Source organism: Micrasema longulum, unplaced genomic scaffold (genome assembly GCF_059751315.1).
Source record: "Micrasema longulum isolate JH-2025_06_02 unplaced genomic scaffold, ASM5975131v1 h1tg000215l, whole genome shotgun sequence".
Lineage (NCBI taxonomy): Eukaryota > Metazoa > Arthropoda > Insecta > Trichoptera > Brachycentridae > Micrasema > Micrasema longulum.
In genome coordinates this window covers 1,183,554-1,196,463 of record NW_028277420.1, presented here as the reverse complement: position 1 = coordinate 1,196,463, position 12,910 = coordinate 1,183,554, and the positions used below count along the sequence as shown (strand labels likewise).

Sequence of the window (12,910 nt, the reverse complement as noted above, 5' to 3'; positions counted from 1 at the left end):
GATTAGCAAACCGGAAATCTTACACAACCCTCTTATCATTGATTGATTCATATGAACAAGTGACGTCATTCAAAGTTGTTCGTTTTCATTAGATATTTTTAATGATTTTTTATTCATTTTCAAGAAACTTTGGCGTACAATTTAATGCTTAATTTTTTACTGCGCGTAAAACATTTTTTGTATAAAATTTTCCGTAGGGCTGAAATAGGTACGAAACTAAATAATAACTACTACTACTACCATCACGCCATTTCCCCGTAGGGGTAGGCAGAGAGAATGGACCGCCACACACGTCTATCCTGGCATACAATCCTAGCCTCTTCCACATTCATACATCTTGTCATAAATGCCCTTCGGTTCTGTCTGCTTTTCACATATAACCCGTCGAAATAGTAATTTTTATGTTTTGAAAATGTTTTATACCACTGACGGTTAAGTGCAACAAGCAGTTCCCGAATTCATTTACCCTTTTGGGGATTATGACGTCAGCAATCAGTCTAGTTAGAACTTTATGATAGGGATTAACAACAACGATATATCGTTGTTTAGCAGTATAAGGGTTAAGAAATGAATTTTCCGATTTAAAGGTCAATACAATTTTACTTAATTAATGTTAATATTGTTGTTTTATTAAGTTAATTAACGAATAAGAACACAACAAAGTATATCGCATTTAATATAAAAAAAATATCACAAACATTTTTTTTAAATTTACATGAATTGTTATAAGGCTTTTAATGTTTTCAGGTAACTCGCTAAACAATTTTTTTAAAGAAAAATGTGCGTTCTTATGATTTACCCAAATATTTAACTTTGAGGGCTATTTTCAACGAATTCTTAATGACTCACTATTAGAAAATGGGAATCAAGTTGGGGTAGAGTGGGATTCGAACCACGGACATTTGAGCCGTGAGTCCGAGACACTAGCCACGGGACCGCAACCCCATTTTGCCACTATAATAACAAATTCATCCTATTGATTCTCCATCTAATTTCACAAAAAAAACATGATTTCTTCTTCAACTCTTTGTGATATTTTACTTAAGATACTCACATTTGCTTATTTTAAACCTATTTATGATATATTGATCATCAATTTCTTAACGTATTTTTTAAATACGCCAATTTTAAATTTGTCCACTTTTTATATCTCATAATGAAGCATTTTAGTTTGTTAATTTCCTGACAGCAAACTTTTAATCGAGGCAAATAACGACCAGCAATTTTAGCATACACTTTAAAAATATCATACATTACGCAGGCGTCATATTAATTTTTAAAAAAAATGTCAATATATATTATAAGTACAAAAAATGACACAATAACATATATTATTAAAAAATATTATCAAATAACGACACAAATTGTCTCGGGTAAGTTCGAGAGTTTAGTGATGTTTCATTAGCAATAAAGATTTTTTTAACACTAAAAGGCACTTACGTGTACCGTACGAGTTCTAATACAGAAATTAAATCTACGTGTTCGTATTTATCTAGGTCAAAAAAGGTTTTTTTAATCTAAGAATATAACTGATCTAGCGAGTAACGGTTAAGACGAGGAAAATATTAACATTTTCTAATTCTTATATGCATTAATAACGGAAAAACAGGTAGTTTATAAGATCACTCTGTCTTTTAATCAATTTGTTTATTTTTGCTAGTGATATTAACAGTTTTTGTATTTTTAATGGAATTGGTAATAATGTTGACACAACCTTAATTTTGTTAATGGTTATCGTACGAAAATCAATAAAATCCTTTAGTAAAGTTTTACTTAGTTTTTTCTACCTATGAGCGCTTTCCCATAAGTTGGCATCTTCAAGACTGGTAAATTGTTTACTACATTTTCAACTTTTAAACTATTTTTACGGTTTTGAGAGGTAAGAAGATCAGGTAAGAATTGTTTGAGGGACATACAACAAACGATAATTACAATTAGTTTGCATTGTTATGCTGGGAAAGTCGGTGAATTAAATAAAGTAAAAATTAGCCAAGGAGTTGATGGATATTTTAATCATAATCATCAAGTATGGCGTTTTATCAAGATATAGGAACAAAAAATAGCAATATTATTCGTTTTATTAAACAAAAGTAAAACTATTTCGACAAATTTGATCGTTACTTCGCACCAAAATAATAAAAAATATTAGGTTCACATTCAACGCGATGGCTTGATATTTTTTTTAGATATAAAAGAAAATTATTTTGACATTAACAGAAGCAAGGAAGATTACGCTCAATAAACTGATAACAAAATACTATAAAAATCAAATAGTACTGAAAACTTCAATGTTTAATGTAGTATAACGTAGTGACATATTATAACAAACATTGAAATTATTATTACAATAAAATTAACACTTGCACTACGTCAATTACGTTATCTAGCATGTATTCTAACACATTTATTGTTCATCTGATTAGCACATCTAAATAAAACTTATTTTTCCTATCTTCGTTTTCCCTTAATTTTGCAATGACGGACCTCCTGCCTATTGTGAAACAATTTTAAAGCCTTAAATTTTTCCATGATTAGTAAATAATATTTTGTAAATATTCCGTTATTTTCTGAGAAAATAGTAAAAAAATAATAATGGAAAAGAGTGTATTGAATGAAATCCCACAATTGTTATCAGGTTTACCGACGACTTGTCTAAGTATTTGGAATTGTAGTAGTCGAATGTTTGCAAATATAGATTTGAAGTGACCTACCTATTTTACGCATTCATTGGAAAAAAAATCATGTTGAATGATTATAATATGTTATGTATGTTTAAGCTAAACGCGTACAATTCATTTAGTCATTTACTAAACTGATATTCCAAGGAAGGTGGTATACATAATAATATCTATTGATTTTTTAAAAGTATCAGAGTCGAACCAATTTACGCAAACATTTAAGATCGTAACAAATTTATACCACCGTTATATAAATATCGTAATCACCTACACAAATGCGTACGAGATTCATGTAGATACACAAATATAAGCATATATTATCGGTGAATCTGGCGTGTTTACTATAATAATAATAATAATAATTTGTCGGCCTCGTAGTGTAGTGGTCAGCACGTTTATCTAACATGCGGGAAGTCTCGGGTTCGATTCTCGACATGGTTGAAATGAAATATTTATTATAAAAGGTGCTTTTACACTAGAATATTTTAAAGTCCCTGGACTAGCACCTGAAGCGTAAGACTAAACGTCTTACTTTCATGTAATATAAAATGATCAAGCTACGCTGCGATTCGTGTGTTAATGCAGAGCCCTATGCACCATTATGTGCGGAAAGGGAATAATGAATGAATTAATGAATGAATGATTATAATAGTTTATTTTTGGAACCACGAATTTGCAATCGAAGTAATGAAACAATATTTAATAGATATATATATACATACGGGATCCCCGAAAACTCTTTTGTTTTAAAAACAGGTTGAATCAGTTGCGATCTGACTTTTTTATATTCCTAATTTTTAGATAATAAGATTTAAGTAGGTCATCGAGAGGATAACGAACCCGCCCACCACCCACCACTGTTACAGAATCCCGAGGAGTTCGTGTAAGATTTGATTATGATTGAAACCATTTAAGCTGAGTAGAAAACGAAATAAAAAAGTATGAGATAGTGGAAAACACAAAAGGTGCTAAATAAATAATGCCATATGTGAATTTATTGTTATTAGAACCGGAGAAATGCAAGGCTTTAACCAAAAGAAAATATGGTTCATTTATTAAATTCTGTCATCATATGGAATGGACAGTTGTATCTACGAGTATATATAGGTAGAATCATAATCAATACTATGATATATTTATAAAGCCATAGTGCCGTAGGGCAATCAGTTAGACGGCCAACTGTGAAACTGCATCGTGGGTTCGATCCCCGCCGTTATAAGAGAAAAATCGAATAAATATTTTTTCTAATTATTAGTCTAGGTACTTTAAAAAATATCCTCCCATGTCCTGTCTTTTCGCTTGCTGACAAGCCTCTTTAATATAAACTTAGCCGGTTATTTCTTAAAAATAAATATATGTAATGAAACAATAACCTGAAAGAAAACTTCCCGCGAATGAGTCATCCTGCGCCCGCGCGCTCCAGGAAGCCACCGCCAGAACCAGACACACTTTCCAAGGAATCATTGTTCACTGTATCTCGCACTTTTCACTAGACCTTCGGGTCCTCGCAGTCCAACGCCCGAGGGGATCCTTCACCCGGGATATCCCAGTCCTGCGTCCTGTCAAGGGAGGCGGTACATCGCGACCTGGGGGCGCACAACTAAACTGGAGACCGCGGAATTCAGTGTGTTGTTAAATCTAAATGTTTGAATTGACGAAACTCGGTACCGCTTATGTATATCTCGTGTAGCGAATGTCCCGTAATGTGTTTAGCCTGCAAGTATGTGCAGAAGTCGGACGGAGTACCGAATATAACTGTACCCGCACTGTGAGGATGGGAGAGATCAGCGCCCGCTCGGCGGACACGACGGCCTTCTACTGACTGCTCTTCACCTACTGCCGACTGGTGGCATTGTTAGCGTTAGCATCGGGAACTCATTTTTGGATTTACGATAGCAATAGCAACTGGTCAAAATCCGTGTTAATTTTAGTAAAATTTTACGAAGTTGTTTAATTAGGAAATTTCACTTTTTAAAAACATTTTCAAAGAAATATGAAATATTGTCCATTAAAAAAATATTTTTTTGTTACTCATTAGAAGCATAAAAAAACATTTTGAATTCCCGCAAAAACGATCATTCCATTGACCACGCTCCTAATACGTCACGATTCGCGTTTATTTGTTTTTGACCATTCAATTTTTTTAATAACATTGTCACATGCCGCGTTTTTCTAGTGACGTATTAAAAAAATAAATTGAATATCTACACGAAAACAATAAAGTTGTCTGCAATAGTCGTATTGATTTTCAAAATACAATGAATCATTCTAAATCCTTTTCGTATATTTTTATCGGTATTTTTAGTATTTGATATTTCCCCTTTACAGCAACTGAGCGACCTTTTATTTATTTCAAAAGTGCATAAAATAGTAACGTAAAAGCCCTGTGTTGAGTTGGTATACAACAAAATGGAAAGTGGGAAGCATACCTATTATTTAAATCTACAAAAATTTAAAATAACAACATAAATACCAATTCCGTATCAGCATCTGAACAACACGCACGCAATAAATAAATGTAGACAGTGTCTTGTTGTGGTCTCCTGTAATGTTTTCTTTCTCTAGACAAATCCTAATTTTTAATATTTCTCCTGGAGTTTCAAAAAATATATCTGAGAAAAATTTGTACGTGTTTTAGGTATTAATTTATTCAAATTACAGGAAAACCTTATAGCCACATTCTACTGAGATTTAATTTCGTAGTTACATGGCCAGAAATACCTTGTTAACTCCTTAATAAACATTTGTCCAGTACCTTATATCCAATATCTTCAACCTCAAAATATAATGACTTTCTGAAAAGATCTGACGAAAATTCCTGGAAGCGGTACCGAAAATATAAAACTCCCAGGAAAAGATCTTCCATTTAAAATAAATGAAAGCACAATCCAAAAATACAACAGATTCTAAAAATCAACATTAAAAATCATCACTCCTAAAAAACTCACTAACTAGACACTTTGAGAAAATATTACAGAAATATCAGAAAATATTATTAGGCAATTTAGCTTGGCGATAGCATTCCAATTGTTAATATAATTAGCGTGCTAACAAAATCAAATACAAATAGCAATCATTGTCATTACTATCACCTACTGAACGGTATTGTAGTCGTCTTGATCAAAGAAAATCTCTTATCACAGTAGAGTCACCTGAAGAAAGTGTCTGTATACTTTCACACCTCGATGCACCTTCCCTTCCCGAGAATACGAACATTGTGACGCGTGGGAGGCTATGCTTTCTTTTGTTCTCGTATCCGGGAGTGAGTTCCTCCCCTTTCCTCTTCTCGGAGTATAACTTTCGCGTTGATTTTCTTCACTTACCTTTTTCCTTTTATTGTTGCTAGTTTAGCGCAGAATACTGAATGAATGACTTGCAGTTTGTTATTTGGGAGCAGAATCCATTCACGGTGCGTTTTGTACGTCAAAAAAGATTTGTTACGTCCGTTCACATACGAGTCAGATGGTTTTTTTATGTGATTTAATTTCGTTTAGGTAAAAACCTACATTTTAACAAAAACTCAATAAAAATTTAATCAAATTATTTACGTTATATACACAAACACTTTTTAATTGTGACATAATTATTCTTGTTCTTCGAAATGAGGGTCAGTGCCATATAAGCTTCTGTCACTGCAACCTGTGAAGATCTATAGATCTATAGTGAATTGGTTCTCGCCCTCCGAGCCCAGGTTAGAAAAAAGCCTGGATACTGTGTGGGGGGCAAGAGTTCTCATTTTGATAAATCTTTCATGCCCAAATCCATCAGGTAGGAAGCCAGCGCTCTAATATCTTCGGGTTTAACTTCTTTTATGATATAAAGCATCACATTCGCATTGAACGTTCATGGGTGTTTTCTCATCCGCACTGCAAAATCTACATCTAGAAGTGTCATAAAGCACATATTCACAATAATTCGTTTTTCTATTTGTATATAAGACACCGTATTGGACGTATCTGGACTAACATTAACAAATTTGACCACATAACCGAGTATCGCACGCAACTACACTGGCTCAGTATCAGGCATAGAAGAAACATTCACATTCTATCACTTCTTCACAATATTTTAAATAATCCCACTTCGCCTGTTTATCTGAGAGAGCTCATCCAACCTCTTTCACAACACGGACTATCTCTTCGTTCTAGTAACGAGAGAACCCTTTTAATACCCTGTCATCGCTCTAATTTTTTTGCCTCCTCTTTCACAGTAGTAGCCGCTCGATTGTGGAATAATCTACCCACTAATGTAAGAGACGCCCCTTCTTTATTTACATTTAAGTCGAGATTGAAATGTCACTATCTAAATATTTAAATTGTTCCTTTATCCTTTTTCTTTCCTTCCCATCCCCTCTCCTCTCCTCATAGTAAAGTGTTATTTTTTTTTATACATATATTTATTTTTGTTAATCTTTGCTTTTAATTTTTGTATAAAATTGTAAGATTCAATATGTCCATGTATTTATAATTCTCTCAAACTGAACGGTTTGGGTAGGTAGGAAGAAATTGCCTTAAGGCAATATGCCCGCCCTTATATGTATATTTATTGTATATGTATATAAAGTGTCAATAAATAAATAAATAAACATTATTAAAGGAAGCTATCGTGACCAGACTTATGTTTCATGTGTCAGGCCAGACACTATGAATACTGCACTTTTAAAAAACTAAATTTTCACATCTTCCTGCCAGGATTCGAACCCGAAAACACAAGCATGATAGGCGAATGTGATAATGCCTCCACTATTTGGCGGGTTTATCTTCATTCGATTTCCCTTTTCAACTTTTTTACCCGAGTATCCATCGAGCCACAACAGTCACCCAGGGTTCTGGCTATACTTCACAAACATAATATTATTTAATACATTAAATTTTTCTACTGACGTTTCTTGGTGGAAATGCATTTAAATTATAATAATAAATATACGTATTGAGTTTTATTCCACTTTAACTTCCGGGAATTTCGCTTTCAGAGAAATACTTAATTACTCCCAGGCCCGAGGACATAGCTGTCGAAGGGTTTACTATCCAGTGGCCCCTGTGATAGTTTTAATAAAATTTAAATACATTTTTTTTTTAAAACTTCAAAAAATTATATAATTTACATATGTTTTCATTATATACGAGTACATTCAAACAAAACTTAAATTTATACAATTGTTATTACTTTATGCTTAAATCATTTTAATTTGAACTGTTTTATACCCCATAATTATATAAAATCATGATTTACAACCCCTGTTTTCACTTGTATATAACACAGACATTTGTTTAGTCTCCCACCAGTCTGATGATGTCGGTAACGGATTTCAACCCGGTCATGTAAAAAAATCAATACTATAAGTGGAATAAAACTATAAACGTATTTTTATTATTATTATTATATTTTTCATCTGCCTGGACCCACGATTTAACTATCAAAATCTGCACATGACAGAATTTTTCAGCTCAATCAATTGCGTAAGCATATTGTAAGCTGAATGTATATTATAATATTTCTTTATGTTTTGTAAGTATAAATGCATTTAACTGTGATACCTAAGAGTGTTTTAAATAAGAAAATGCATAATACGCAATACCAATGTTCTAACTGAACTTGTACCGTTTTGTAAGCACAAAATCACAGTACGGGACATGGGGAAAAGGGAATTAACTCTCCAAACAACAACAATTATTATCAAAGTAGATGCGATGTTATGTTGAACGGTTTCCTTCCTACCGAGTGACTAAAGTCAGAGTAGAAGTGACGGAATGTGACACTATTGAACATTCTTACGCTTCGCGGTATTAGAAAATATCACTTTATTTCTGACTCAACATGTTATTCCTGTTCATATTTATTTATTTATTTATTATATATACGGCCTGAGCCAATTATAACAGTTACACGAAGAAACATATACACAAGAAACTGAACGAAAAGAACGTAAAACTATGTAGCAAAGACGAACACGGGTAATAACATAATAGTATACAATTTATTCATAAACACGATAAACATATGAGACTTACAGCTAAATTTCATGTAGAATGTTCTCGAATCCTTTAGTGTCCCCTCCATGAAATAATCGAAATAGTAAAAAAATATTGATATTTTAATTTTATTATTACATCGAATCATACATCATTCCACAAAATAATAATTTCAAAAAATAGGTTTAGTAAGATAGAAATCCAAGCACCAAATATATGAAAAAACATTTATCACTTGAAAAATGAGCAACCATCTCATGAAAAAAACATCAACGCACGGTTAAGCAAAAACCCCTCTTTGTTTTTCTTAAAAATAATAATTTGAAATATACATTATCATCATTAAACCCCTATTAACACACTAGTGTATATTTCACTGCATTTTTAGACTAAACGTTTCTCGATCACATGTTACAGGAAGTAAATGCATCAGTCCTACAGTAACATCACGTTAAATCAATGAAATATTTTACTATCAAGATATTTATAAAAACGCAAATTCTAAGTCAATCTTCCCAGTAATCAAATCCAAAAGTAACGTAATATTTTTCATTAATTATTTCCTAAAAATAACAAGAGATGCGCATTTCATTTTCCGTTTAGGTACACCTAATTTTAAATTCGAGTAACTGATAAAAATGCCTCCAATTTGGATTTTTGAAAAGCTTCAGTGGTGCTCGTTATGAGGAATGGTAACGTCGCATTTCCCACTAAAGGCAGAGTTCGTCACGGTAATTATAGTTGCGCAATGTCTCCTTCAAAGGTCAGGCAGTTCCGGACTAGGCCTTAGCATTCCTCACAGTAACGGGACTCGCCAGGGGCTCTACTGTCTCCTCACCTGACTCACCTCTTCGCTCGTTTGTGGCATCGTTGGTTAATTACTCGTCAATATATTATATTCACGCTAAATTACTAGCATTTTATATATCTACAAGGCAAATCATCAATGACGACCCGTAGGAATAAAGTAAGTCGGTTGAACCACACATTTATCATGAACTTTATTGTATGGGTAGTTGTTTAGAACAAAATGAGGAAGTTCAGCAGTTTTTTGTATTTGTTTATAGACTATTAAATTAATAAAAATCTATTTTTTTATGTATCGTATTATCAACGCTATGATCATTTGTTTTGGGTATTTACTCAGTGAAAACCAAATGCCGCCTATATAACGCCTGCATAACACCTATTCTCCTCTACGGATGCGAATCGTGGCGCCTTCCTAGGGCCGAAAACCGCAAAATTCTTGGTTGGTTGGTGCCGGCGTGGGATACTCCGGTTCGGTCGACACCAGAAGACAGTAAGCGCCGCAATTCTAATAGCAGACACACCTTTACATGTTGTTTTATTCTATTGCCGTGCACGCGAGCAGCCTTTTGTGTGTGTAAAATTGTTTCCGAGTTAGTTTTCGTTTTGTTTTTAAGAAAAATAAAAAGGTATGATTTTCTTTTTTAATTTATTATTATTAAAATTAAAAGAATATTAAAATATTTGTAGTTCATATGATTTTGCAAGAAAGGAAACAACAAACAAAGCAAATGAAATTGGAATCTTTTTTTTTTAAGTGTGAGAATTTAATTTGATACCGACGAACTGGTGAGTTAGTATTTATTATAAAAAGTTCATTATTTATATCGAGAGATTATTAATTATTTTGTAAACGAATTTAAACTGGTATTAAATATATTTATAATTCATTACAAATATACATAGGATATGTTTTAAATACACGTGTTAGATTGTTCTTAGAATTTTGACACGGAACCTAACCTTCTATCTTCCAATATATTATTATGTTCATTTTACGACGATTTTTTTTACGCCGGTGTCTCTCGGAACGGGACCCCGGCGTAAAACGACGTTTACCTGTATTATGTATGAACTATTTTAAGACTAAAAAAAAAGCCTTTGTCTTTAAAGAGCCTCGTATTTATTGCAAAATCTCCTCCACCATGCCCGGGTTATAAGGTAGGGAGCGAGAGCTCTCGCATCATCAGATTTAACCGATGGTCCACCGAGGATGCAGCTTATTTTCTCATATGAAGCATCACGTTCACATAATATGTGGAAAGATGTTTCATCACCTACACTGGCAGAACCTACATCTTTAAGTTTCAGAGATCAGTGGGGGATCTTGAATCATTTTAGTATAAAACTGCTTTTATAACGAATGTTTTCCTAGATTTGTCTAATTGTTGCCATATTGCAGAGGTCGGCAAACTGCGGCTCGCGAGCCGCGTGCGGCTCTTTAGCCACTCGACCGCGGCTCACACAACGCAAGTTTCCCCTTCATTCGATTTAGGCCGTCCACCGGTTTTGAAGAATAACTTTACGTTTAAATTTGTTGCAACAGAGAGGGAAAACACTTTCAAGAAGGGAATATGGAAATCTAGGCATTTCCCCTTTCCCTTTTTGCTTTACCTTCTTCTCGAAAGTGTTTTCCCTCTCTGTTGCAATAAATTTAAATTTAAATGACTCCCTGGGGAGAAAATTCAGTCAGTCTGCAAGCATTTGACATTTTCAAAACATTGTTGAATTAACAACATGGTAAAAGCAGAAGTATTAAAATTGGAAAATGGTTTTCAGGCGTTGCCTAGCAGGTAAATTTGTTCAACCGGATGAATCTCACCCACGCCCACGTGATAAAGTCTTCACAAAAGTCAACAGATGGAAGATTTGAGGAAATGTGGATGTTTAAACATAGGTAGAATAGTGAATGTTATACAGTGTGTAAAGTGGCCACTTAAACCAGCCAATGATAGGTCATAAGCCCTGTAAATGCCTAGACTTCCATATTCCCTTCTCGAAAATATTTTTCTTCTCTGTCGCAATAAATATATGAATAACTCCCTAGGGAGGATATCCAACAAGTCTGCAAGCATTTGGACATACTCAAAACATTGTTGTAGAACTCAACGGATTATTTCCACCGAAAGTTCCAGCACGTGGCGAGAATATTAATACAAATGCTGTCATTAAATGCCTGGAAAAACATCAAATTAAACTCGTAAAAAATGTTTCAGTGATGCAGATAGAGCAAAATGTTTTTTTTTAATATTTTGAAGTCAAAAATTATTCACGAGATACGTCTTTACCCTTGCATCACTCAACAAGAACCGCTTTGTGAGCAGACATTTCCAGAAGAAATGTTTTAATGATCAATATTGTCATCACAATTTCTTTCAACATCAAAAGCTTTTTATCATCGCCTATTGATAAAAATAAAAAAATAAATCAATTCATTAGTTACGTAAACCTTGACGAAGAAGCTTGTTTGCTTTGAAACCGGTCGGTGGAAAATAAAAATTAGTGGTTGATGTAATTAATTGATTCCTTTTTTATTTTTATTATGTTCACTAAATAATACACGTGGACCCAATAAATCAAGTCGTTTTTTTCTTACACGGGTGGTAATTTGATATCAATATTGTCGAAGTTAGACAGGAGAGGACTAAAATAAATATTGTTTATTAATATTGTTTTCTTATTATGAATCGCTTTTTTTTAATTTCTAAGATTTCTCAATTGTCTCATTTTAATATTTTATTTCCAATATGAAGTACTTTTAATCCAGTGTCTTTATTGAAGTTATGATTATTTTCATCAGATCAGATGATTTGCGAATTCAGAAAAATTATTATTAATTAAGCATCTTAAGTGTTCTTTTACTCTAATTTTAAAGTTTCTTTTAGTTTTTCCAATGTAGATTGAATCGCAATCATTACAATTTAATTTGTATATCCCAGATTTATTATATTTATGGACTTTGTCTTTGTGATTTTTTAACAATGTTCCTTTATTATTAGTTGTGTAGAAAGCCGGTTTAATGTTTAATGGTAGGGAATTAGATAATTGTTTTGAAAAAATGTCACTTATAAAAAGAATCCGCCTCCATTACTGTGGGTTAATTGTTTAACTGCTGATCTTTGGCTCTTTTGACTAATGAGTTAGCCGACCACTGCCATATTGCAACGATTATTGTGTTCTTTTTTCACAATCCAATTCCTAGTTCTGGGTAAAGGTGAACGTCACCTTATAAGATATTAATCGTATAGATTATGCGACGCGTTGCGTTTTCCGTTACCGGTACCGTGCAATGGAGAAGCGCCTTTACCGAGTCGGTGTCCGTAGGCTCTTCTCTGTGTTAGGTCTCGAGAGCTTTCTAGGTCAATCCTCGGGGGGAGGAGGCGCAAGAGGTGAGGAGACAGCCCCCTCCCGACCCCGACCTCCGCCGCGCCCCCCGAAGGCTACTATACCGTT

At 33.5% G+C, this 12,910-nt stretch overlaps 1 protein-coding gene across 2 annotated transcripts in view; it reads right to left on the bottom strand.

Annotated features, from left to right (window-relative positions):
- mas (trypsin-like serine protease domain-containing protein masquerade) overlaps positions 1-4,498 on the bottom strand; it is a 51,881-nt gene extending 47,383 nt beyond the window's left edge. For both annotated transcript variants that reach the window (XR_015825552.1, XM_088243544.1), the window contains exon 1: positions 4,052-4,498. Coding sequence is in view for 1 of the 2 variants with exons in the window: in XM_088243544.1 (XP_088099670.1) it covers positions 4,052-4,142 (91 nt within the window). In the remaining variant the exon portion in view is untranslated. The remainder of the gene's footprint in view (positions 1-4,051) is intronic.
- Positions 4,499-12,910: the final 8,412 nt, after the last annotated feature.